The sequence below is a fragment of the Strix uralensis genome, chromosome 10, assembly GCF_047716275.1.
Source record: "Strix uralensis isolate ZFMK-TIS-50842 chromosome 10, bStrUra1, whole genome shotgun sequence".
NCBI lineage: Eukaryota > Metazoa > Chordata > Aves > Strigiformes > Strigidae > Strix > Strix uralensis.
The window spans coordinates 17,798,270-17,825,674 of NC_133981.1; the positions used below are offsets into that span (position 1 = coordinate 17,798,270).

Genomic DNA, 27,405 nt, shown 5'->3' on the forward strand with positions numbered 1-27,405 from the left:
TTGAATAGATCTTCACAGCTGTGCATTTCCTTGCTGCAAGTTCATCATTGATGCTGCGATACAGGCTCGGTGCTCCCGCCTTACCAAAAGGTCTGTTAATTTAAATTGGTCTTCACTGAACTATTCACTGCTTTCTCTGCTGCTGAAACCAAGTGGTAGATGAAAAACACATAAATCCAGCATCTTGTCTCAGGCCCTCTATGTTCTTTGGCACTTAGAATGCATTTATCAAGTTTCTTACCTGCTCTTGGTGTTTTCCTAATTGTCTTGATCACTTACTCTTTGCATCTTTTGCTCCTCTACCATCTGTCATTTCAATGTCCCAGTGTGACTTGCCATCTTCTCCTGTGCCATGAAGCAGTTGAAAGCACTGTGGACAGTGGCAATGACTGCTCCGTTTATTATTATTTCTTTCATGCCTTGAACTGATCATCCTAGTGTGTTGGTTGCTGCTGGATTTGCTTCTCAGACTTCGTCATCACTCATCTCCTTTTTCTCTTTGCACTAGTTAATCTATTCCAGGAGTTTGACTGAACGTACTGGCTCATATCTTCCCATTTCTACATCTCCTTTTGTGGGCAGTGGAAGAGGAAGCTCTCCTTTAATTCAAATATCTGCATCCTCTAGATATGCCTTGTTCCAGCTCTTGGCACCTCTCATACTAATCTGGCTCTTCTCTGCTATGCATTAGTTTCTCCCAGGATTTTAAAAAAAAAAAAAATAATCTACTGGCATCCTTGCCCCCACTTGTGTCTCCAGCTACCTTCCTCTCTGCCTTGTTTCGTTGTGCAGACTGTGCATCAGTAAACTGCTCTCCTCTGGTTTATTCCTGGACCCTCTCCAGCCTGGCTCTTGTTTCTTCTGTTATGCTGAAGCCAAAATGTTAGCTCTGTTCCTAGCCGAAGCTCACAAGTCTGGCCTCTCTTGACTTGAATTGACTGTTGGTGTTGGCCCTGCTGTTCTTGAAATCCTGTGCCTTCTGTCCTCCAGCAGTTCTATGGGGGAGGAAGTGGTGTTCAAGAGGGCTTTCTCTGTGATTGTCAGCTTACTATTTATAGGTGGTGCACACTCATCTGCTATCTGCATGCAGGTATGACTGCTTGCTCCAGGCGTATTTCCATTTCCTCAAACTAAACTCCTGTCCTTTCTTAAGTATTTATTTCAGAGAGATCTATTTTTAGCTCCGTGTTTGAAAGCTTTCTGTTCAGGGATGCTATTCCTGTTGTCTCTTGTCATTCCTGTGCCAGTTGTTGCTGATGCTGTTAGCATCCTGCCAGTCACTCATTCAGTGTTGTAATCTGTGACCTGGCTTAGGATCCTGTCTCTCTGGGTGATGAATGCATTCAAGCCTTTCAGAATAGTTCTGAACATCTTTTTCTAAGGCCACACTTAATGTTTTGTGTAAGCTGATCAACCTGTGAATTGCTAGGGCAATAAAGGCCTTGAGATCATTAGCCTACTTCTGTAGAAAGTGGGGAAACATGGAGAAAGTATAGTATCTATCTCTGGGGGGTAGTCTGCCCATAAATTACTGTGTAACATGCTGTGCCTCACCCTTCTTACCTACATCTCCAGCTAGAAGTGCGATGTCACCTGGTGTTCTGGCTACCCTGGCATGGCTATCTGACCTTGCCTGAATCTTGTTCGTGGGGAACGCTGCTGCAAAGAACTAGGCTTGATCTTGTTATCATTCCTTCTGTATGGCTTCCTTTTGTTTCCAGTTTCTTTGTATCCAGTGTGTGAGCAATTTGTCCTTTTCAAGGCTCCCTGGGGCTTATCTCCACCCTGCCTGGTACTTATCTTTCACTGGAGGAGATGAGTTGAATATTGATTAGTGGCACTGTTCTTCCCACTCAACATTTCCACTGGATGACTTTTTGCTCTCTTCTGTACTTTCTGTCAAACTTTCTGCAGCTTTCTCCCAGTATCAACAAAAGTATTATAATAATTTCAAAATCTATTTGACAAGCACAAGGCTTGACTGTCCTGATGTTGTTGGCCTGCTGAGGACTAAATATAAATGTTCCTTACTGCTGACTTGGTGTAGCTCATTGTCCAGTCCCTTCTTTCTGCAGCTTGCTGTTTAAGGCAAGAAGCTGTAAGAATTTGGGGACTGGTGCTAGCAGCTTGTGTGCAGCACCTAGCACAATGAGGATGCAGAACTGGAAATTCTGAACCCCCAGGGAATACTAATAGAAGAGCATTTGTACCCTGATACAGAAAGAGGAATAAAGTGATCCTTCAGAAGGTTGCTGCATCCCCCGTGTTCTAGTTGCATGGGAAATAAGCTTAAAATTCTCCCTGCAACTTGTATAGAGGAATATGCAACTGCTGCTTTTTGACACTTTTAATGCGAACAGTAAGTTTAAAGGGGGGGAAAAATCTGAAGGAAGATTTGAATTCTTCAGACTCCAACCATGTACCTATTGTCCAGAACTGCATCAGAGATCTGTTGGATCTCTGCCATGCTTACCTGGAATGAATGGGAGTTAGGCTGTGTCTAATCACTGGCAAGCGTAGCTTTTTATTTTTGTGTGTGTTTATATTGCAAGAGCATTTGGCAAACTATTATTTCTATGTTGCTATAGCAAACCTGTTACATCCGGGAAGAGTGCTGTAAGTGTATGTAGCAAAAATACTTTTCACTTAATTTATGTCAACAAATCTGTAGAGGATGTTGTGTCTATAGACTTGTTTGTTCCCCTTCTTTCAGTTTATAAAGGCACATTCAGTCTTTGATATCACTTTCTATTTTGGGAGGAATATGTTCTGTTGAACTTTTTTCCCTTTCAGAATGCCTGACTTTGGAGTCAGTTCATTGCCTGTTTTGATGTTATTTGTATTGTACTAAATTTTATTTAAATACACTGAAATATTTAGACTGATAAAAATAATTTTGTGAAACATTGGTCCTCTCCAGTATTCCTCACTTGTGCTTGTTCCTGAACACTTTGTCTTAATGTCTTGAAAGTTTTTTCCTCCTTCCCAACTCTGACTGGTCTATTACAGCAAAGTGCAGCTTCTGTATCCTCAGCTCTGTTACCTTTAAGCAGTATTCACCAGTGTACAGTTCACTGGCTATGTACTTGTTTCTGCCCTTTCTTACTGCTTATTTTTCTTTTGCTTTTGCATTTATGTTTTTTTAGAGAGTCTCCATTCCTGACAGTGTGGTCGGAGACCTGAACTGCTGGGGAAGGTGGGTGGGGGTAGACGGCAGAAGCATGCTTTGTCCCAGCTGATTGACAGTGCTGTCCTTGGTTTGAAATATCGACACTATTTAATGCTGTGTTAGTTGAACAAGCTTAGTCACACTAATGACTGTGCATGCATTTTGAAATTGATGCTGCTAGATAATTTCTGGCAGGATCTCTTGGGTGAGATGTTGCTATTAGAAGGCCTAAGAACCTTTTGAAATCAGTGCAGGTGAAATGATAAAATGCATTAAGGTATTTCCATATTAAGGAAGCTAAAACTCTTCACACTAGGAGTGACCACATCAAAACTAGTTTTGCTGGCATAACCTTGTACAAGCATATTTGAAAGTACACAGGACTGTGAGACACAGCTTGCAGTGAGAGTTGGGTGCTTATCTCAGGTGCAGTCTTTGGGTATGTATAATGATGAGTTCACTTTTACGAAGGAGAGAGAGAAGGAAAACCAGAAACAAACTGGATGTGAGATTTCCATGTGATGGCCATTGGGAAGACATGAACTTTTAACAGAATAGTCTATCCTTGCAACTTCATCGTGGCCAGCATTGACAGGGAAGGGACCTTACCCCGTACTCTGCACTGGTGAGGCTGCACCTCGATTACTCTGTTCAGTTTTGGGCCCCTCACTACAAAAAGGATATTGAATGACTCGAGCGTGTCCAGAGAAGGGCAACGAAGCTGGTGAAGGGTCTGGAGCACATGTCGTACGAGGAGCAGTTGAGGGAACTGGGGTTGTTTAGTCTGGAGAAGAGGAGGCTGAGGGGAGACCTCATCGCCCTCTACAACTACCTGAAAGGAGGGTGCAGAGAGCTGGGGATGGGTCTCTTTAACCAAGTAACAAGCCATAGGACAAGAGGAAATGGCCTCAAGTTGCGCCAGGGAAGGTTTAGGCTAGATATTAGGAAACATTTCTTCACAAAACGGGTTGTTAGGCATTGGAATGGGCTGCTCAGGGAGGTGGTGGAGTCCCCATCCCTGGAGGTGTTTAGAGTCGACATAGCGCTGAGGGATCTGGTGTAGTTGGGAACTGTCAGTGTGAGGCTAATGGTTGGACTGGAGGATCTTCAAGGTCTTTTCCAACCTAGATAATTCTGTGATTCATACAGGGTGAGGAGAAGCTTCTTACTTGCTTTCCGATATATAATGATCTTACTTGAAAGAAGATAACTCTGCTTCTGTCAGGAGGTGTGTGTTTGTGGGTGGAGTTTTCAGGTGGTGGTGGTGGTTGTGGCTGTTGTGGTTTGTTTTGAAGGTGGAGCAGGGGGGCTTCAGCTTGTCATTAGTTCAGCTTGCTTTTCCCAGCAAACTTGGCCATAGGCAGCCTCTGGAAATGCTCGTTCCTACCTCTTCAGCCTATTTCAGCTTGGGAAAAAGCTCAGGCTTAGGACCATCTGCAGAGTAATGTGTTCAGTAGCTGACATAAAACCTCTCTCTCTGGGTTCTCAGCTGTTTATTCTAAGCAGAACAGTTTGTCTGTTGTGCCTGTGCGTGAACACACGTAACAATTTCCCAGCTCTGTTTAACTGCATCTCAGAGTGCCTGCCTCATCCTTTCCATGCACGTTCTCCTGTGTGCTTTCTGAAAGGTTGAAAACATATTAAAATAGATGTGTGGTGTGAAATGCATGCTTTTACTCAAGTGGTGCTTTAGCAGTCAGCACCATTTAAAGTTTCTCAGACCTGATTGTTGTTTTAAGAGTGAGGCTTCTTCAGAATGCAAGCACCTGTGCTGTGTGATACCAGGTGCATTAATTCTGGCATCCCTTCTGTAAAACTAGGAGAAAAGCCATTTAAGCCAGCCTTCTCTTCAGTTACAAACCTGATAACTAACACAAACCTGCATAGATCATTAGGCTGTAGCTTAAAAATGGCAAATGATGGTATTGTAAGCAGTGCCTGCCTGCTGCTTGCGTTCTCCTGTGCTGCTGCAGGTGCCTGTTTGATTTGAAGCCTCTGTCGTTGCTTGGCCATGTGCCCACTGGTAAGGGGATATGAAACAGTGATTCTGTTTTGTTCCTGATGCCTTTGGATGTACCCCCTGGACTGACCTCATCCTGCTATCCAAAGAGAATAGCTGCCTCCTGCGAAACTCTAGATAGCACTACAGAATACCGTAAATAGAAGCTAATGTACAAACATGGTATATTCTGCTGATGCTTCTCTGTCTGCCATTCAGTGACCTGTTGTTTTTACCAGTGCTCCTCAGGTAACCTTGGCTTTTTCTTCCTCCTGTGCTGAAAACTTTGTGGGCTTCTTAACTCTCAAGTCTCAAATAAAATGACTAATTGGATTCTGAATACTGAATCTTATGTGTTCAGCACAGATTTCTTGACTTAAAATGCTTCTAACCTTGGCCAAATTAATTGATAGAAATTGATTGCCTTGGTTGATAGATGGTCAAGCATGTTTTGAAGTTATGTCATGGTGGAGTAAGCAAGAGCTTCAAGCCTTGGGTGTTCTGCAGTGAACAGTTTGTACGGAATACCCTAGAAATATAGGAGAGCATGTGATAACTGTGTAAAAAAACCAACCAAACAAAAAAAAACCAAAACAAAAAAAACCCAAAAAAACCCACAACCAAAAAACCCCCCCAGAAACAAACAAACAAACAAGCCGCAAACAAAAGCAACCAAGCGAACTCCCCCCCCATCTTTTCCTTTGTGATGGAACTGATTCATTCACGTTTTGCCTGTAGCCCTGCCTTTTGACTATTTTTATTATCAATCATGTGGTTTACGCTGTCCCTTAGGGACAGTTATGTATTTTCAAAGAAAGGCTGTTGGAAAAGCATGTGGAGAGAAGATACGCTGTTCCGTGGTGAATCTGGTGCACACAGTGGTCCATGAAACTTGCTGTCTTGTGGTGTCCGTGTCTTGAAGATTCTGGGTAATGCTTGAAGTTCTGGCCCCTGGAGTTCCATGATTATGTGAAAATCTTGGCTTTGTGTGTTTTCCTTCCATGGTTCTAGTATTCATGGTGTGAGAAGGAGCTTGGAAAATGTGGATTCTGATGGCTTGGCAACTGAAGCCTGAAGGTGGATTCATTACTCCTCAAATTTGTTTTAAAAAACTTCTATTTTCATGGGACATGGTTTATGATTTGTGAATGCTTAGAATTGTCAGTAGTGGGGGTATTTTACATCTAACAATCTTTCTCAATATGTCTTTTGATGCTGCTTTGTGTGTATCTGTGTTTAAACCTCCTTTTCTGCTTTAAACCTTTCCATCAGGTGACTGAAGGCTTCATTTAACAAAACTCAACAGTTTCACTGCTTTTCATAAATGAACAGGAGTTTTAGAAACTTCTCATTCTAAAAGGAAGAGGGAATGATTGAGAGGGAGCAAGGAAAAGCCTGAAGCTGTAAAACTTGGTTTGTTTCTGTCTCTGACTTAATGCCATGGATATTGAAAAGTGGGTGTCTTAAACTGGGGGCAAAAATGTGGGAAACAGTAAGTGCCAGCAAGTTTAGCATGTTAATTGTGGCCCACTTACCTCACAGAGCTTTTTTAATTTTGCCTTTAGATTGCTGATGTCAAATGAGAAATACCTTGTGAAGCTGTAATGAACGGAGCTTTATAACGCTTCATTTTCTTTCATATTTTTTTTAAACCTATCTTTTAAATCTGTTTACAGGGGCCAGCTACCTGTGTAGCATTTTCAAGAGCTGGAGACTTATTTGCATCTGGAGGGTCTGATGAACAGGTAATCTGACTAGCTTAATTTGATAGTTTTGTGTCTGGTTACTGTTTTCTTGACATCTTAACTGCTTTCAAAGAGAAAATAAATAATAAAAATAGTGAGAGAAAGTGAACATAGACTTTTTTTACTGAGGAAGCACTTCAGCTGGATTGTCTGGGAATGGGTATGTACAACAGAGGAAATATTACCCTAGGTATGGCCCTTGTAAGTTTTGAGGCATGTGCTGCTGGGAAATGTTAGATGGGTGTACAGATGGCTGTGTCGAGATACCTTGAATATCACAGGCTGTGCTGATGGATTGTCTCCTGATCTGCCACTGGCTAGTTCTGAGACACAAGTGTAAGGACAAGACAAGCAGGCGGGGATGCTTCCCCTGAATACTCTTCCAGGCTCCACTGGTCTATAGTGCTCTATATGTCATATTCCTTAAAGCTCTCCTCCTCCCCACAGATCTGTCCTCTCAGTCTTACCTGAGATGCTGTGGCTAAGCCATCTCCAGAGACTGAGACCAGATGGTTCTGAGTCTGACTGGACCTCGATATAGGCTGCAGGCCTCTTTATTGATGGGAGCCTGGTGCAAAGCTGTGCTAGTGCTGCAGTTGCACAGCTTTTTGGGTCAGAGTTGGACTTTTCTCTGCTGACCTTGATATGTACACTGAGATTGAGAGCCTGGGTGCTTTGTGTTGCTGGTAAACGGTTTTTGTGGATGAAGCAGTTGAGGCAGGAGGGGAGATCTCTTCCTTTTTACTTTTGGTTCTGAGTTATAATCCAGATTCGCATTTCTTTTAAAGCTGCTGGGTTTTGTTTTCTGTTGTCAGTGGGGGAAAGCAAAAATGTACCCAGTATGTCTGGACCATGCTGAAATGACTTGCTGGGTTCTCTAAACAATGTACACTTTCAGTTGTATACTGCTGAGGAGGAAACCAGTCCTAGGGTTGTAGCTCATGACAGTTTCATAAGCTGCTGCATTTTAACTCTATTTTATAGATTTGCTGAGATAGGTGGCACAGCTTGTCATCCTATTTCTTTAAGACCACGTTTTATTTAAGGCTTTAAACAAACTGTTTTGAAGAGATGTATCCAGTTTTTTGTCTTATAAATTTATATTGAGGTCACTAGATTAAGATTTGCTCTTGAAATGTTTATCTAACACAAGAAATAAATATGCCTTTTTGCTGTTGTTTGTTTATCTCTTTCTTAAAAGACTTGATGTAGCTTGAAGTTGTAAACACATAGCAATTCATTGTTACTTATTTTCAATAGAAGACTTCAGAAGTTTTATTTGTCTACTATTTCTAGGCATAGCCAAGAAGCTGACTTCTTATTTGTTTCATTTTTAGCTCAAGAGGATGTATTAGCCTCCATACTCTGTTGTGTAAAATAGATTCCTTCAAAAGGCTTTTTGTTTTATCAGCTCCCTCTGTCTTTCCTATAGTTGGGTTTTCTTTAAACAAGGTAATGCTCATTGCAAAGTATCACCTGGTATTGTTAAACTGAAACTGGATGGCAGTGCCTCCCCTGAAAGGTGCTTTGTAAAGGCATATTCATGGTGTGGGGTCATAACTGACTTCTTTGGCAGCCCTTTCTGTTGTAACTCAAGGCTGTGTGTTTCTGAACGTATGTATTGGCAAGGGTGGCTGTTGGCTTTCCTGTTCTTAGCTCCCATGGAGGAACTGCCTCTCTTAGATTTGTATCTGAAAATTCAGGCAGTGTTTCTTTTTGTGCATGGAGAAAGAACTTTAACATACAATATTTCTATGTATTAAAAACAGCATTAGTCTTAAATTGCCAGTTGTGTATATACAAGAAGCTTTCTCAGTGGAATGGACCTCACTGAATACTACCTTGCTGAATCCAAGGAAAATATGAGAAATAATGATCAAGAACTTATCTACAGGTCAAAACAAATATTTTTTTGTGTGTGGTAATTTAGACATGTAGCCTGTCTAAAAAAACCAATACTTAATTACTGAACTGCAAACAGGCCTGTTGTATGAGCCTGCTGGAATCAGGAGGTGCCGTTTGCACCCTGTGTTGCAAATATACGCTGGTTCTAACATAGTGTGAGTTGCCCCACTGAAGGTGTGGATGGACTTCAACCCACAGTAGTGGTCTGAGTAAGTATCCATTTTTCCGTCATCAGTCTTCACTGAGCTGTGTTGCATTGCTCTTAATCCCCAGGTTAGACTAGGTGGCAATGTCCATCTTTGCTGTAATAGCCCCTTTGCTAGCTGTGAAGAGAGAATCTATACAATAAAAGCACGTTACTTTTTTCTGTTTCACAATGGAATGGCCTTGTTGGTTAACTATGCAACTAAAGAATAAAAATGCTTTTATTTCACACAAATCAGGAATGGAAACTTGTAAGTGAGGAATAAACACTGGTATTTCTGGTAACCAAGATGAGCTGCCTGGGTTCATAGGTGTCTTTCAGACTTCTGAAATAGTTGATTGATGGCTCTTAAACCTTTTTAGACTTTTAGAGCCACTACTAAGAATTTTATTCCATAGATTTGCTCTTGATATGTTGAAGTTGTTTATGTGTTAGGGCCTCCCTTCTCTTCTGAAATAAATAGCGCATTATGGAAGGAAGATGCCTATAAGTGGATTTTAAGTGATATTTGGCTGACAAACTAGCTCAAGGTTTCTGATGCTAGTCTCAAAGTACTAATCCTGTTTTTTCCTGTGAATGAATCTCATGATAAACCAGTGACCAGTTGTTTGGGGTGTGGCTGGTAAGTGCCATAATGCTAAGCATGGTGTATTAATATATTTGTCATTTTAATTGTGTATTCTGCATGTTGCTTTGAAGTTCACTAGGTAACTCTGGTTTCCCGATGTTCCTGACCCAAAGAATGTTGGAAGAGATCACTTGCCCATTGAGAACTCAGTTATGCTATGTCTGTATTCAGCAGCATATTTACAAATAACATCCTTAATTTAATCAATGGCAAAGCTTTTGTAGGTAAACTTTGTGTGCATCTGCTGACTCTTCTCTGATGCATTGACAAAACTGACCTTTAAGCAGATGTAGATGGAAGATTTTAATAGGGGGCTTTCTTCTGCAGGTGATGGTGTGGAAGACTAACTTCGATGCAGCAGATTATGGTGATGTACTGAAAACACAGAAGTCTGTCACTAGTGTGGATGGGACCCATCACACTCTGGTAGGTCAGCATACAGCAGTCATGTGGAGTTCCTTTTCTGGACACTTTCTGCAACTAGAAAGCATGTGACTTTTAGGCAGTTGAACTATAGAGCCATCTTTCCTTGGTATTTATTTGAGCTGCAAGATGTCTGTTTTTAACCAATCTGGTATGGTTTGTTTTGTTTAACTGTACTCGCTTTATAGGAAAATGATGTATAATGATTTTTAAAGGGAAATAAATAAATTTAGTGCATGTATATATGTATTTTTTTATTAACAGCCTGTGTTTAAGAATGTGTGGTAGGCTTTGATGATAGTCCACCAAAAAAAGCACAGACTGAGTAACAGCTGAAGTCAGTTTTGCTAGCTGATATGAATCCTTTAGGCTGGTGTCAGTCCTGAAAATAGATATTGTTCATGATACTTTTCACCGACAGTCAGCAAAGACAAAAGAAATCTCTGGGCATAGACTTCACACATAAAAAATAGGTGACGTATTGTACTGGAGCTTCTTTCCTGAATACTTGGAGACATTAGTTCCTATCTGTTCCCTGAACCTTGTGTTGAGACATCAGAGTTCTGACTGTATCTAATGGCTAAATCCACCAGCTGAGTAACGTAGTATGATGCACTGATCTGAGTGTAGTACTGATGTTGGCTGTCATGGCTGTTACAAGAGTAACCCTTTAAAGTTACTGCCCATACGAGTTACAATTTTTGCATGTGATGATGCTTCACTTCAACTTCTGTATTTTGTCTTGTCAATCTTTTGATATTTTTGATACATTTGAGTATACCTAGAGGATTCTGAAATATGTTATTACTATGGGTGGTTTTTGATACATTTTGTTCAACATGAGCTGTAAACTAAAAAGCAGTGTGTGAACTGAGGGGTTTATGCATATGTGGCATTGCTTCAGTTGAAAGGTAAGCTTCTAGCCAACATCTGTTGCTCTGTGGCAGTGTCTTTAATTTTTTCAATGTAGATCTTTAGTGAGCTACTGAACTTATATTCTTTCTTAAACATAGCAGCGTTTTTATTTAATATGACTTCAGTCCATTGCTGGGAGTGTTGAAATCGCTGTCATATGTTGTGATGGACAAGATTTGAGTCTGCAGCTCTAAACATGATGCCTTACTATGTGGAGTGCCCTGTAAAGAAAGCAAACCAGAGGATGTTAGTGCTAGGTGGGTAGGAGAGGATAGTAGGAAGCAATCACAGAAGGAAGGAGGAGGTGAAAGTGTTCATTGATCCTTGGCTAGCTTTGGCTAAAACTGACTTCTTCCTTTTCCTCCTTTCCTGTGATCTAACTCTAAAGTTATGCAGGCTATGAAACTAGCAGTCCAATAACCTCTTTGTTTATTAGCCTATTGAACTGCACTAACTTTGAACTATTATCTGCTTTAATTTAAGATATTTTGTAGTATAATTCTGGGCTGAAATACAGCAGAGACAAAGAAAGCCTGTATGGGAGGAATTACCCTTTTCAGTTTGTAACATTCCAAGGAATGGTTTAAATAGTGTAGACAAGGTGTCTGCTAATGGGAGATTATGGTAAGTTGAACCCTACCTGTACTGCTTTTATTACCAGAGCATATTACACAGTAGTAATTTAAGGAAAGGAAGGAAATGCCTGAGCTCTTCTAAAACTTAGTTCTTCATTATAGAACCTTTTAAGATGTGCATTGAAGGTAGCTGTTCAAGCATTTTGTTCAGCAATGACTAACCATCCTGAACATCTGTCCCTCCAACAAAACTATTCCCCTGTGGAAAAGGGTTTATCTGGCAAAACCTCTAATAGATGCTGCTGGGACCAACTGTTGTGCTACTGACAGGCAAATCCATGTCATGTGGTGGTGGCTGACAAGGGTTTGCTCGGCTCATGCTCTGAGCCTATGGGAAACAGGGCACTGCATATTCTTTGAGTTGTAATATGTTGGTTTGGACCAGGTGCTGTGTTTTTAGAGGGCAAAGTGAATCCATGCTGAGTCATGCAGAAGAGACATACTTTTGTTTGGAGACCTAAATTACTTGAAAAGAGTATTTTGAACTGCCACCCAAATGCAACCTCTTGCTTGGGCGTGCAGCATGGGAGCAGCTGATCCCAGCAGTACTACCTGAATATAAAAAGCGTTGCAAAGTTGCTGTGTTATATCAAACTGAGTGATAGTCGGTGGGATTCTTCCTTCCTATTTACTCCTTGGGCAAAGGTTTTTTTATCTTTTGATCTGAATAGCACAAATAATGCTTCCCCTAGATCTGCCAAATTTAGCTCTGAACATTAATATAGACTTGTAAATTAAGCTTTTGACTGCCTTCAACAGTAAAATTATCCCTGGTTAAAAAGCAGGAGCATGAAGGTGGTTGCAATGGAGAGCTTGGGTGCCAGCTGGCGCAGCTAAGACCGAAGTTGTCTTAGTCAACTAAGTCTGTTGATGCAGTTCAACATGGTTTCTTTTATGCAGTTAAGAACACTGTTTTGCCTTGGAAGTGTGATGTAGCTCTGTCCTGCTGTAAAGGAGTGGAGTTTCAATTTGTCTCATGTCACACAGTCTGATTGTTAATACTAAAGCCATTATAGTCTAAATTTTTTGGGGGGGTATCAGTTGCATTGTGGCTGCCTGTTACAAGAACAATCACATAGCATGCTTGAACCTATACCTGGTCTCTACAGGTTGCTCACTATATGAGAATGGAAATGCGAAATATGACTAGTACTCAATATTGTTGTTTATGAAGTTATTAGGAATGCAATGCTTTAATGTTAAGGCAGTCATAATTGCTGAAGGTAGAAGGGGAATAATAAACAATGTAGTCTGAGAGCTTGTTTTGAATACCATAGGCTAAGTTTAAATTTAGATTTTACATGAAATGTTCTTTGCTGTTAAAAAGAAGCTGATATCTCTGAAAAGGGCTTGGCTTGCTACTTTAAGTATAACCTGAGCATGGAAGTCTGGGCTTCATAATAACTTGTCCATTCATGGCAGTCTACTCTCAGGCTCTTTAAGAGTACTGACTGCTACAGCTTACTGCAAGACTTAAATTTCACTATATATTGAGCTCCTTCTTGTTTTGAGCAAAGTGTTTGCTTTTTAATAATGAAATACTTATTTTGGTGGATTTTGTGTAGTTGAGATCAGTTTTTTTTTTCCATCAAAATCAGACTTGAAACTGTCACCTGTGGCTCTTAATTTCATGCCAAGGTCACCTTTTCCTTCAGTGAAAAGTGAAGCTGCTTCATCTTTCTCTACTGCAGTGTTAGTGTGTCAGGATTCTGCTGCTTGAATAATACTGAGATTTTGTGGTCATTCTGGGATGTAACTACATTTAAAACAGGCATGTGGGTTTTCACTTGGTTTTGGTACTCCTAAAACACTCGAACACTATTCTTGACACATCCTGAATGTGTTTTCACCCTTTACTTAGAATATTTTTCCAAGGAGAGCTTGTGCTTTCATGTGTAGCTGTATCATTTTTCTTAAGCATTGTGAAAGCACAAATACTGATCAAAACAGTGGCTGCGTAAAAATGCTCAGTTTAGTATCTGGTTTCTCCTGGGGAGAGTCAGACTAACAGAAAAACTGAACACAGACATTAAAACTAGTTTGTCATCAAGATGAATAGGAAGAAAAAAGAATCTTAAATAATCTGTGGGATAAGAGGCATGAAACATTGTCAAGCTTGGTGAGCTTGAAAACAAACTTGATCTAAAACAATTTTCACTTCCGTAGGCAGAGGGAGACTGGAGCCTTTAGAAGATGCTGGTTTCTCAGGCAGTTGGTTAAAGTTCATTATGAATCAGGGTATTGGGTTTGTTTGCAACAATAGGCATGAACTTCAAAGTTACTCTGCCCACCTGCTTGTGTTTTCTGTAAATATATGAGGCTTGGGAGATGCAGCTTGCTTTGAAAGTAAAATTGCTCTGTGCCAGGACTAATGCAAATGAAAGAGAAGCTCATGATGAACAGGAATTGCAGTCATGACTATGGCGTAAAAGCACAGACACCAAAGTGTGATAAAGAAAACGCTAAAGCTGTCAGAAGTAAATTATAAATATCTGTTAACGTAGATGTGAGACTTCAAACATTAGATCAGAATTACAGTAGCTCTGAAATAAATGCTTACTCTTATAAGCTAACAGTTGTTGCTGTTGTGTTGCATAACTGCCTTGAAAACCGAAGTTAAGGGCAAGCACTTGTGATGCATGCTGTACAAGCTGATGGGAAGAAATGAAGTCTTACAGTCCTGTGTCTTGGTCCTATAAGCATTTGTGTTTGCTTTGATCTAGAATCTTAGGGGGTAAGAATAAATTCATGGCTTTAAGCTGCAATATTGAGTGGTGAGGACCTAAAGGAAAGTCGGCATAGGAGGAATGGATTTTGCATGTGATCTCATAAACATGGGTTCTTATGCTTGTCCTGGGGTCAGTAACTGTAGGCATAAGGGTCTCTCTGAAGTTGTGTAGGATCAGATCAAAGGACATGCTCATGGATCTGGTATGTTGTGAAAACATTCATCATACAATTTGTTCTTTCCAGAGAGGGCTGATAATGTGTTTTATTTGGGGGATTTGGCGATTTTATTTTTTTTCCAAATACAAGGAAAACTTTGTGCATGCAGTTAGAGCTGACGTGAGTATACAAGAACACTTGTTTCACTATGTGACAGATCTGCTGCTATTGTTAACTAATTCCGAGACGACTATGTATGGTCAAGTGTTATGAGCAAATGCTGAACAGTTGATGTCACACGGAAAGTGCTTGGGTGTTTATCTAAACTTGTACACTGAAAGTTATGAATAAAAACACTGTAGTATAAGCTAAGTTGGTAAACAGTTTTTCAGGCAATATTATGGAAAATAGGAAATATTCATTGATACAGAGATTTTTTTACTCATAAACCTTCTTTAGGCATGTTGTAACTTTTTGTGCAAAATACTACTTTGCAAAGGAGGAGGCTGATGAGGAGACTTTAGTCTAAGCCTCATAGCTTTCTAAAGAAAAATACTTTAAAACTTGTTTGTGTTGTAGTACCTTAGAGGCAAAACTATCTTGAACAGGGGGACTGGGAGCTTTAGATGTCCAAAAGACAGTGAAATGCACAGTCTGCAAGGGTTGCCTGTAGTCTGTTTATCTCAAACTAAAGGTATCCCAGTGAGAGAGGTAATAGGTACAGCAGAACATAGGCTTACAGGTGATGGGGAGGTGTTTCTCTTGCCAGTTCAGGTGTGAATTCTGCAACCATATAGCTTAAATATATGCACCTTAGTTTTCAGCTCATGGTAGGACTCTGAGAGACCTGCTCGTGTGAGTGGATGTGGAACCAGACTCAAAAGCAGGTAATTCCATGGTAGGGCAATTGGGGAGACATGGGCAGAGGTGCAGAGTTGTCCTCTGTCACTCTTTTGGCAAGCTGTCTTTCTGCTCCTTTGAAATTCAAGAGTACAAATGTTTTAAATATCTTTAGCTCCTTTGAAGTTAAATGGTACTCAGTTGCCAACCTACCAAAATTAAAAGCTAATGGCATAGCAGACTTTACAAAGTGAAGCTTGGGAAGAGCAGTGCTTCAGCAGGAAGGACTTTTAAACAAGTAGCCTGTGATTCTTCAGATGCATCTTTTGGTTAAGAGAGGCATTTAGGCCTCTCTACACTGCTGGGTTTAAAATTTTCTCCAGGCATTGGACTATGCTTATTTCTTCAATGGCAATTTTTCCAAAATAGTTCCGTTGAATAGGATTGGAGACTAATTCCAAAAAACATGATCTGATCATAAAGTTGTCTGAGGCCTATAACTGAATGTCCAAAGCTGACTCCACCTCTCTCCTTTGCTGGTTCTGTTTTGTTTGGTGACCTTGGGTGCCTCCTGTGCTCAGCCCGTGGTCTCAGTGCTGACTGCAGCAGTTCATTCTGTCAGCCACTCGATCCTTGTGTAAATAAATTCCTCCTGAGTTACTCATAGGCCAGATGTGCCTTTTTTTTTTTTTTGACCTTTTGGCTTCCAAATTGGTGACTATCTCTAATTTTGGCATCCGTTAATACTTATGAATATTTTTGTACATTTTTTCTTTTTTTACTTGCTGTGAAATCCCCTCCCGGGAAGAAGTTTCATTGCATAGAGCTGTAACTCTTCGCAATTGGATGTGAATGTGTGTTGTCATTTGCACCTCCTCCACCCCCTTCTATTTATTTATTTTTAAGTGTTGTAAGGGAGGAATCCTGTATTCAACAGCAGGGGATCCAACCTTCAGCCTTCAGGATAAATGTGGTCTGCAAAGTGATTCTTTTTCCTGATCTGCTTGTCACCTTGTTTTCCTGAGGATGTGTTCCCACTCCAGGAAGCTTTAGTCTGGTATATGATTGTCTTCCTCTTGGAATAGGTAGGTAGATTATTTACTTAAAAGAACAACAGTGTGATGAATGTTCAAGATGTTTCCACTGCTCTCTGCCCTGCTTGGCTGTCCAAGCAGGAGCTTCATAGGGATGGGATGGGCAGGAGTCTTACTGTGACTGATCACAGGATGCTCAGGAGTTCTTCCCCACATCCTTCACAAGCAGTGGTTGGGCAGCTATGGGTAACCACCTGCAACCTTCACTCTCCTTTCATTGAAGGAAACCTGTTTGTATAAGCCTATAGCAACATGTGACCTTGTAATTTTTTTGCAAGGAGACAAAGCTCCAACAGAAACCTCTCCCTCCTTTGTGGTGTGGACAAAGCTGGGTCTCTGCTTTGGCCTGGTCAAGTGTTATGAGGCTATGCTTGTAAACCTCGTGAGAGCTGGAAGGATGTAATTTTCTTTCACTGCACATGTCCTTTTAGCAAGAGCAGCTAGCAGTTCTTTCTGTGCAAGGAGTGTGCTCCTGTGGTGTCTTCCACTCATCTTGCTGGAAAGCAGAGATTTAGAGGGGGATGAACTCTGACCCCCAAGAGGTACCAGACACTTAGTTGACCAAGGCAGCTGTCACACTGAGCAAGCCTGGCTAGTTGAGAATGTTTGCTTGATCTCTTCCTGCCTGGTTCAGCATCCTCAGACTCTGGGAAAACTATCATTCTTTCCATTATGGTAGCATGGTCAGTAGGAACTATGGCTAACATGGACCAGAAAGAGCACACTGCCCATTCGTTTATAAACACACGTTCTTGTTAACAAGAGATAGAACCTTGGTCTTGTGTGTTTACAGGCCTATCTGAACTCCTTCACCCACGTACAGATAACCTGGTTCCAGCACAGAACCTCAGGCAGGAAGACATCAGTGTTGTGTCATCTGTTTTGTGGGTAGCCCCCAAGGGGATAACCCCTTGGTTTCCTTGTTGAAAAGGATGGATCCAGCTGAGCTCTAGTCTGACTCTAACTCACTGGAGAATAAAGTCTAGCAACAGTGCCAGGTTTCTTCATACCAGGAAGCTCGAGTTTATCTGAGCAGAACTGGATAGCTGTATCAGTTGACTGTGTGCTTTGTGGAGCCTTGCTGCAGATCTCGCTGATTTTCTGCATCTTAATTTGACTGTGAGGCTGCATCAGAGCAAAATAAATGGTTTTCCCTCACTCAACCAAATGAGTTTCTACCTTGCAAGCAGCTAACAGTGGACCTTCTTTCTGGAAGGTGTTCCAGGAAGCCTCTGTTAATGGCTAGCCCTCTAATACTCCTCCTTCAGCTTTTTTCTGTTGTTGCTGTGTGAAACTGAGTTTTTCACAGGCTAATGGGTTTTGTCCCTATGTTGTTGCTCTTTCCCGTGAAACTTTCATGTTTGCTTTTCTCTTGATCTGGTCAGTGTAAGGGGAGAAGGGTGTGCATGACAAATGAAAACTTACGTCTTCTATGATTTTGTGTGTTAACATTTTTTACACAGTGTTGCAGACTGTTTATCAGATCGGATCTTGGTGAGGACCTGAGAGAGAGGAAAAGGCAGGGTGTAGGCACCCTTAGCTTGGCTTTCCAAGAGGCTGACTGCAGCAACCTGCAACAGCTTTGCCTGTTAGTGGATGGGAGCAGCAGTGTTGCTACAACTATTTTCCCTTGTGCTCTGGTTTGACAAGATTTTTTGCAGAAATAAGAGGATCAGCTTTTAATTTCTGTCATCTTACAGCAAATAGATTTATTCTTTAAGGCTCTGGAACAATAAGGCAAGTCCTGACAAGTCATCACTGGTCAGAATAAAAATTGCCTTTTAAGTTCAGCATCTCAGGCAAATTAATGTAAATTCACCCACTTAGGTTGCTGCTGTATGTGGCTTGTTTTAATGCTTGAGTTACAATTCAAAGAGAAGAGACAGAGGCAAGATTTGTTCTTTCTCCAAGCTGCTATTCTGTCAGCTTTGAGATGGATGAAGATAGCTCAAGCTTTAAAAGTTTCTAAGATCTCTAACTTTTCTGCTAAAATCCAAACTTCAAGCAAGAGTAATAACAAATGGGCATGTTATGTGTGTGTGTCTGCATATGTTTACATATGTGTATATATACACAACATGCATCATTTATACATAAGTAACATACATATCACGTGCATGCCTATGTATGTTACGCAGCATATACATACCTATTTCATTAAAAAGAGGCAAATGATTCTGATGAAGAAAATGAGCTGGAAGCCGTTGTTCACACTTCAGGGTATCACTGTGTGTGTTTTGTTTCTTGCCCTGGAGACTGTTGCTTTTGGTGTAAAAGAACCAATAGCTGGATAACCCAGGGCTGAGCATAAACACTTTGTTTCAGTGTTTGGCTGCTTTTTGTTGGGAGCTTTTCCCAAGAGCAATCTTAAATGGGGCCAGGGAGCAGTAGTTCAATTCTTGGTGAAATTTCTTACCAGTGTTTTTCTTACTTATCTCTTTGTTCGTATAGTGGCTTGTTTCCACATGGAACTGTTCCTCTGAAATTTTTGGTGCTGTGATTCTCCAGGAGCAGTGTTAGAATAGCCTGTTGAGCATCACCTGTGCAACAGAGTTTAATTATTCCATACTAAATTCCAGGAGACGCCTTCGTATGTCCTAAGAAAACACCAGGACTGATAGGAGGGGGGGGTTGGTTAAGGGAGGTAAAACACTTAAGCAAAGCAGGAAAAGACAAATCTAAAATGTTGAATGCTACCCTTAGCTTTTCCTTCTTAATAAATACAGACCTGCTTCACTTTTGGAACAGCTGGTAGTCATTAAGTTTTACCTGTCCATGCACTCTTTCACCAGGTTTTCAATGTCTGTCATTACCGTTTCCCACTTTCACTCATCACAGAAATGCCATTTGTGCTTTTGGAAATGTAATGTGTACAAAACTTTCCTGTTCATTGATGTTTGTAGAGGGCTTTTTAGCTATTTAAAATGTAACTCAAATTGGGAAGGAGTTGACTATTGAAGATTAGTTCCTATTTTATTGTTTTTCTTGAGTAAGGCTGTGAATTAATGTAGTATTGCATTAATTACTAGTCATTTGGAAACCCTAGCTTTTTTTAGTTATATTCCTACAAGTTTTTGGTTGTGGCGATCCCCTTTGCTGGAGCTTATCAGGAGCTGTGACTTCCTTCTAATGCCTTGGAAATCAGTGCAGCGATCTACTTTCTGTCAACTTTTTCTATAAAACAAAGATCATATAGCACAAAAAAACCCCACAGACTTGATCTCAGCTGGCACACAACCAGTTGATGCCATGGTGTATATATAATGGTGCTCAGTATAAACCAACTGAAAAGCATGGACAGCACATAGCTTGGATGCTTTTAGCAGTCTGCATAGATGCTTGTTACCTTAAGTTACCTCAAACAATGGTACTAATGTCTGTCTTTGGTTTAAAAGTGACATTTATAGAGTATAGAGGTGAGTTAAGTGGACCAACAGTGAACCAAAGAGCAAGGTCACAAACATGGGAGGGGAACAGCTTTTCCCTTCTGGCAGGCAGGAGCAGGGTGAGGACCTGCTCTCGACTGGAGATTGCCAAACAGCATCACTTGCAGAGATGGGATGCTGGTATTTCTGTAAGCAAATACAAATTTCAATCCAACTGCAGCCTTCTGTGTATGGACAGGCTGGTTTCATGCATGTCTGAGCACTGTAGCTGGCCATTAGCTGTTAGCCCTGTTTCTTTCCTTCCTGGCAGCTTGGTCAGCAGAGCTGGATGGTATAATGCTGCTTCACCTAAAATACACAAACCTTACTCCATCTGCATGCCTCTGTTAGTGGTTCACTTAGGCTTTGGCACGAGAGTGCCTTGGGATTTAAAGGGGTTTGAGATGTACCTATTAATTCTATTTCTTCTTGGGGTTATCAGAGACATAATATATACTGGCCTATGGCAAAACATGGCCATTACTATAGAGGTGCCAAGTTTTAATGTTTTAGCTCAGCATTTTTATTAGCACCAAGAGGGAGAAGGGTTCTGTCTAAATTTCTGGCCTCTTGCATATCTAAGCCAACTTTAACTTTTGGTGCGAAGCAAAAATAAAGGGAAGTGATGTTCTTTTCACCTCCCTTTTTGTTTTCTCCCCCTCCCTCCCCCTTTTGTTATTGCAACTTGGATCCTGAAATAAGAGGTGAGCAGGGATGAATAGTCCTATAAATTGTTTCACAAAGCTAATTTAACTTGTATCCCATTTCTGGTTGTTACCCTGTGCTGGTCTGGACAGTAGATGTGGAGTAACGCAAGTCTTGAAGAATGTGATTGCTCTAGAAATTTCAGTGCTGCCTTGAAGAGGGGATGCTCTTCCAGTCTAGAGAAATGTGCTTGTGCTTGGAGAGCTGTGTTCAGTCAGTGATAATTTGTATGTAGCAGGGAGAAATGAGGTTACCTCTCAGTTTTTAATGAGTCCTTCAATCTAGCATGGTGTACTCTATCTGACCTTCCTGTGGAGTTTACCTTGAAGCTAATGTGCTTCCACTGGATGTCACTGTTGCTCTCTGGGAACACATTAAAAATATCACTTTACCTATGGTGAAAATGACTCCTCGGAATAGAAGTCTTTTAATGGTATTTCTCTCTCATTTGGATCAGTAGAATTGAGGTCCCAATAAACAGTGTACACCACCTTTGGGAGTTTCTGCCCCTCTGTTTCTAGGGGAATTTTTTGAGCTAAGATAGTGAATTTAATTGCACTTAGTGAATTTTAATACATTGGCTGCCTGCATTGAATTGAATACATTGGAGGTATGTGTTGCTGAAAGGGATGGCATTTTTCTAGATACTTGAAAATTAATTCATGATAACTTCATGGGGGTTTTTTTAAAAACAAACAAAAAACTGCAAAACAATAGATACACTGTGGAAATTGATTTAAAAGGACTTAAAAGTAAAGCTGAACCTTCCCCCCCACACACACCACTCAGTTCCTCCCTTCCAGTGGATAAAGGTGAAGAGAAGGGAAAAGAAATATTTCCTCTAGATTGTATTATAAGAATCCTACTTTTTACTAGGTGTAAAATTCAGGTAGGTAGTTATCCTGTCAATTTATCTTCTTAATATCACCATTTAGAAAGCAAAATGGCATTTTTCTAGTTGTCCGTTGCAGTTTTACTACAGATATACATGTGTTGTGTAGCTAATAGTTGCCCCCCACCCCCTGATCAGCACTGTAATAGCTGGCCAGAATGCTGTTTAGCCAGAATAATTTTCATAAGAGGCTCAGTAAGAGACCTCTGGAATGAAGGCTGATTAATTTTCCCCTTCCCCCAAGTAGTTGCACTGTGCTGTCTTTAAGTGGTTGCTATAAATAAATCACTTCTGTTTTCCCTTTGTCACTGAGAGCTATATTGTACTCTGAAACTGTTCATCTATTCTTCCTTTAATGTTCAGCTGCTTCTTGCTATGCTCCCAGTGCTTAATATGCAGATGTTGTAATAAGATATTTGATGGCAAATACATTTGTTCGGTTGTGCTGAATAAATTGTGCACTTGAACTCTCACTGAAATAAATTAAACCTCTGCAGCAGTGTCATTGTTTCTGGTGCCTGTTGCCAGGATTCAGCTGGCACTTTACCTTGCAGGTGAGTCTGATGAGAGCACAGGTGTGTGTCTCTGTATTTGTGATGCTCATCAGTACTGAGACTGTCACAAAGCCGATGCATATTTCAGGGCTCTTTCCATATTTTTGTAATTTTTTAAAAGAAGTGTTAGGATTTAAATCACTAGTGGCTGGCTCACCACCTGATAGAGATGGCTATTAGGAGAAGGGTGGCTGTAGTTTGGTCTGTGAGGGTTTTCTTGTTCATTCTTACAGACAGTAGCAGGGGCTGATTTAACCCTCTTTTACAAAATCTGAAAAGGTTTCAGTCTGGGGGCAATTTGGTGGTTCTTCACTTGGGTGCACACTTCCTTTCAAATGTACTGGCCACTAAGGTAGTGGTAAGTACAAGTTGTAGTCTGGCTGTTAAGGGAAAGTTTCTGAATATTTCCCTCTTCTGTTAAAATGTAAAGGGCAAAGCTTCCTCTGAAGGACCCCACAGTGATGCTTACCACTGTCAAATTTGGAAGCTGTACTAATGATTTGGTAGAGGTGGCCTTACTGCCTTTATAACACAACTTCAACTGGTGTCACTGCTGTATTTGAACTATGACAGAAGTCCAGGTGGGTGCTTAGGGCAGACAACCTGTCCTCTGAGCATTGCAGTCTCTTTCCAAATTTTTTTAATGAAGGAGAGTGTGTTTGAGCTCATCAAAATCTTCGGCAGCTTTCTAAAAGTAATGTCAAACAAAATTCTGGGTGTCCATTTGGATATAGGATAACTGTAAAATGCCCCAGCATCAGCCCAGTGAAGTCCCAGCTGTGTTTTCTTAGCAGGCAAAGATTTCCTTGACTGTAACAAATGGAGACTTTGGCATGAAAAACTCAAAAGGGTTAAAAAAACCAAACCACCCTGTTTTTCTTTTTGATGCCATGGTAGGAAGGCCATGGAATCCCTGTTCCCCGCTGTTCACAAGGCTTCTGTTAGCTGGTAGCAGAGTGACATGCTTTGGGTGGTGTCAACACAAATATACCTACTTGGGCTCTTCAGCCTCTTTAAAACCAGTGAGTTGAAATTAGTCTAGTGAATCTGATCTGGATGGATGCAGACGCGCTCCTTTAACCTGCGGAAAGGAAGTGCTGTGCCTTTGAGATGGAGCAGTGTGCATGTCCGCCTTGGCCGGGTTGGCTGTCAGCCGATCCTTTGCTGTTGTCCTTCTGCACATCGTGCGCTGCATTTACACCTTGCAGTGTTTCCCTGTGTGTCTAGCTGAGAGTTTGCAGGCATTTTCAGTGAGCTTCACCTTGCGCTGGACATGCCTGCATTGGGCAAATCCAGGCTTAACCCTTGTTGAAAGCTGTATATAGGGCCCCTCTTTGAGAAGCCTGCTGGGACAGGTCCCAGACTTCAGCTTGATGCCATCAGAGTGGGTGGGATGAGTAAGAAGCTAGAGCAAACCGACTTCAGTTCCTCTGCCTGACTGTGGGCAGTGATTCAAAGTGCTGTCTGAAGGTGTGGGTGTTGGATACTTGCTTTTGCACCTGCTGTGGCAGGGTAGGCTGGGTAGGATCTGCTTGTTCCTAGAACTAAATATTCAAAGCCCCTGGTCAGTTGAAAGCCTCCTGTTTGGAAGTCACACTCCCTGACACATTGACATAGTTTTTATTTGCTGGTTGGATGTGTCCCTAGTTTAGATAGATGAACTCACTCAGAACTTCATTGCTGAAGGCACTAGCTACAGGCGATCTTCCTGATGATGAGGAACCTTTCAAGCAGTTATAGTGTTTGAAGTGGGCAGTATGCCATATTATCATGCTTCTGTTTTTAAATGTAGATGTACTTCTGTTCTTGGGGGTGTTGCCACTGTTCAGGGTGCCTCAGGAGCCCGCATGAGCTTTGTGGAGGTGGCTTGTGTGGCTTTTCATGGGGGTGGTACATAGCCTGTGAGTTCATCAGCAGAATGTAGCATCTGTGACAAACAGCTGCTGCTGCCCCTGGATTCAACTTGACACGAGGAGGGACCACCTGACCCCTAAAGCATCGGGTGTGGAAACATCTATGCCGTATTGGCCTTGTGAATATGCCAGACTCTTAAACTTTGTGGACTGTAGCAAAGAGAATATCAACTCTGAGTTTAACCCAGCAGCTTTTTATGAAAAGCTGTCTGATAGAGAGAGAAAATATGTTGGTACAGTCATTTTTCTGCTTCTGTGAGTCAGCTTGTTCTAATGGGTTTTGAAGTGGATAGCTCATCATCATTTGAGGTTTTTAAGTGCAGGTTGTATGCAGTGTTAGCTCACTCAAATTTCTACTGTGCCATGATTGACTGGCCTAAAGTTACATCATCAAAATAGGATAGCCTTAAAATAACAAGAAAACATGCTTTTAATGCTAATTACCCATTGAAAAGCAGTGTTTGGGGTTTTTTTTTCTTTTTACTTTTAAACAGCAAATAGCAGCTTTGTAAGGTTGGCTGTATCTCATCTCTGCAAGAACATATTTTTGTTGATTAAATCAATGCATCAGTGAGCAACATGTGGCTCTTGGGCTACCTGCAGCACAGGAGTAGTTTGAGTGTGGCTCCCATGCCAAGGCTGTGCAATGTGACCTGGAGTGGGGGCTGTGTTGGCCTGGGGCCTGTTGGTAATCCGAATTATCTAAGCAAGTGGGAGGAAACAAATTAGTGGAGGCTGGCACGGCTGGTACCACCTGCTACCCAGCTGCATCCCAAGCCTGTGGGGTAGCACCGTGACCCCTGTGGAGCAGTTGTTATATGTATTCTTTAAACCTTTCCCCTCCTTTCCTGCTCCTTGTAGTTTTGTGATGCTTGGCTGTATGAGGATAGTTTGGTTGGCAGGGGCTGGAAGAATGGTTGGCCCTTACTAGCAGTTAGGGGACAGCAGCAAGCCATGCTCCTGTCAAAGTCTACTACTGCTGTGGCCTCTTCCCACTGCCCCAGTCTCCAGCTTCCCTATGTAGTCACATTTGTGTTTTGCACTGCTTATTGCTTGTTTAGCTTAACTGTTGGGCTGGACCTCAACCTTGGGAGCCTTTCTGTGGCTGATATCAGTGACTCCCAGCAGCACAAGTTTTTTATATATAATTATTTTTAAGATATATATGGGGGGGGGTGTGTGTGTATACACATATATGTGTATATATATCTCTTCATAATGCACTGAACAGTTTTGGGTTTAAAGTTATGTGAGCTGGTGTAAAGTCTTGTTGCAGTTTAGTTGCACATCTGCATACACCTGGCATCAAATATAGAGATGAGCAGATAAATCAATGCAGTGCCGATAAGAAATGCGTTCATAGTAGCGTGTGTAAGAGAGGAGGTGGAAGCAACTCTTCTTGCTTAGAAAAAGTACATGCAGGAGAACTTAGACCTTTTTTTCAGTCGGTCATAATTCCTTGTTGCTTTGTTGATTTGCAAACTTCAGTCATTTATGTGAGTAAGTGCATGGGATGGAGCTGCACCTGGCATCAGGCCATAGAGAACTAAGTTTTCAGTGCTGTGATCTTGGCGTTAGATTCAAATCTTGTCTGTTAGTGTAAATTGAGAAATTGAAGTCTGCAATTGCTTAATCAGTTGGCTACCTTGTTTAGTTAGATAAACTTCTCTGAACTTCTTTTACTGGCAGTAATGCAGATAAATAATGCAAATAGTGTTTGTTCCAGAAGAAAGATACTGTTTTGAAAGAGAAGGAAAGAATAAGTTCTCTAGTAAAGATCTATTTGTGCTTTTAAAACTTAATTTATTCTGAATGAAATATTCAAGCTTGCATAACTAAAACAGTTGAAACTGAAGCTTCAAAGTAAACTTGTTCTTAACCTCATTGAGGAGGGAAAACCAGTTCAAGATACAAACAAAATTAAAATGACTAAATCAAAACTGTTTTAATGTACATTGGAACATCTTGCTTTTGCTGAACTTAACTACAGCACTGTGTCCTTGCCTTCTGACAACTACCAATAATGGAGAGAGGCTTTTACTGCACTGTTGGAGTGAAATAATTGGACTCCTCTCAGGGTAGCTTACTTGATTATTTTTTTTTTTATGATTTGGATGTAGAACTTCCATGTGTCTTCACTAAGTCTTCATTTACCTGTACAGTCAGTGCCTGTGTACCATACGAGCATGCCAAAGCTCTTTGCATATATAAAACTTGAACCATGCAGGATTGCTATAAAATTATTATCTAAGGTTTGCCTTTCCTGATGAATGTTTAAAAACAAAAAAATCATGCACACCACCCCCCGTACCCTTTCCACCTGCCCAGAAAACAACAAAAACACCCCTCCACTTGGTAAAGACAGACAAGTCTGCAGAAGCTTTTCCTTTTCCAGCTGTAGCAAGAACAATTCCTGTTCTCTTTTGCCCATTTTTAACAGCATAGACTGTCCCAACATAAACTGTTCTTTACTCTTTACCCTCCATGAAACAGCAATCCTTCTCCAGTTGTTCGCATCGCAATAGCAGATTGTCTATTTATTTTTCTAGCAATCAGAGATGGATTGTGGTGTTCATCTTAAGAAAACAAAACCTCAGGATTCTGATAGGAACCATGCGCAGCAAGAGGAAGAGACCAGTCTTGCAAATACCTTGGAGCATATTATGGGACAGCTGGATGTTCTAACTCAGGTATGGTTTGCTCTTTAATTTTGCAATGAAAGATGTACCTCTGACTGGAAGAACTGGGAATATTTTGCAATAGTTTCATAGAATAAAAATGTGGCTAGTTCAAAACCTCTGCTTTTTTTAGTAATTTTTTGATAAATCTGTCTTCATCTGTTTTCAGTTTATATCTATCAGTTCCCTCACAGCAATTTCCAGCTCAGGCCCTGCTCTTCCCCTAATTCCTTTATGCTGCAGTGTAGCAGAGCACTACTTGAGCCAGCTCTAGTACCCTGTGCTATTAGCCGAGGTTTATCTAAGGTGATGCCTAAAGGAGTGGTTGGCAGTAGGACTCTGTTTTGGTGAATAATCTGTCTCTCTTCCCTCCTCCATTATACTGCAGTCTATAGATAAACTCTGTTCAGATCCCGCTCCTTTCCCCCACCCAACATTCACCTACACAGCCCAATTTCTGCAGTATTCTCCTCCCATCAACAAGTCTGGGCCCTTCTGTGCCTCATCTCTGAAACATGCTTTTCACCCACAGCTAGCAAACAACTAATCCCTTGCTAAAACATTAACATACAGTTCTTCCTCAGAGTCACTAAGCAATGCTTGAACAGTACCAGCTGTTAATGGTGATCATGATAGTATGTGTTTACTTAATAAGAATCAGGGGATATAGCTATTTTTTGTTCAAGTAAATAGCTGCTCATTGCTCCTGTGAAGAAATTCCATTTCTGATCATTGTCTGGGGCTCAATTTCATTGTGTGTTTTTGAGGTATGCGAGAAGCAGGGAGAAAGCATG

At 41.1% G+C, this 27,405-nt stretch overlaps 1 protein-coding gene across 14 annotated transcripts in view; it reads left to right on the forward strand.

Annotated features, from left to right (window-relative positions):
• The window catches only part of POC1A (POC1 centriolar protein A), a 93,528-nt gene that overhangs the window by 52,369 nt on the left and 13,754 nt on the right, over window positions 1-27,405 (forward strand). For all 14 annotated transcript variants that reach the window (XM_074879466.1, XM_074879468.1, XM_074879465.1 and 11 more), the window contains 3 exons: window positions 6,845-6,913; window positions 9,979-10,077; window positions 26,483-26,623. In XM_074879466.1, the coding sequence (XP_074735567.1) occupies window positions 6,845-6,913; window positions 9,979-10,077; window positions 26,483-26,623 (309 nt within the window). The remainder of the gene's footprint in view (window positions 1-6,844; window positions 6,914-9,978; window positions 10,078-26,482; window positions 26,624-27,405) is intronic.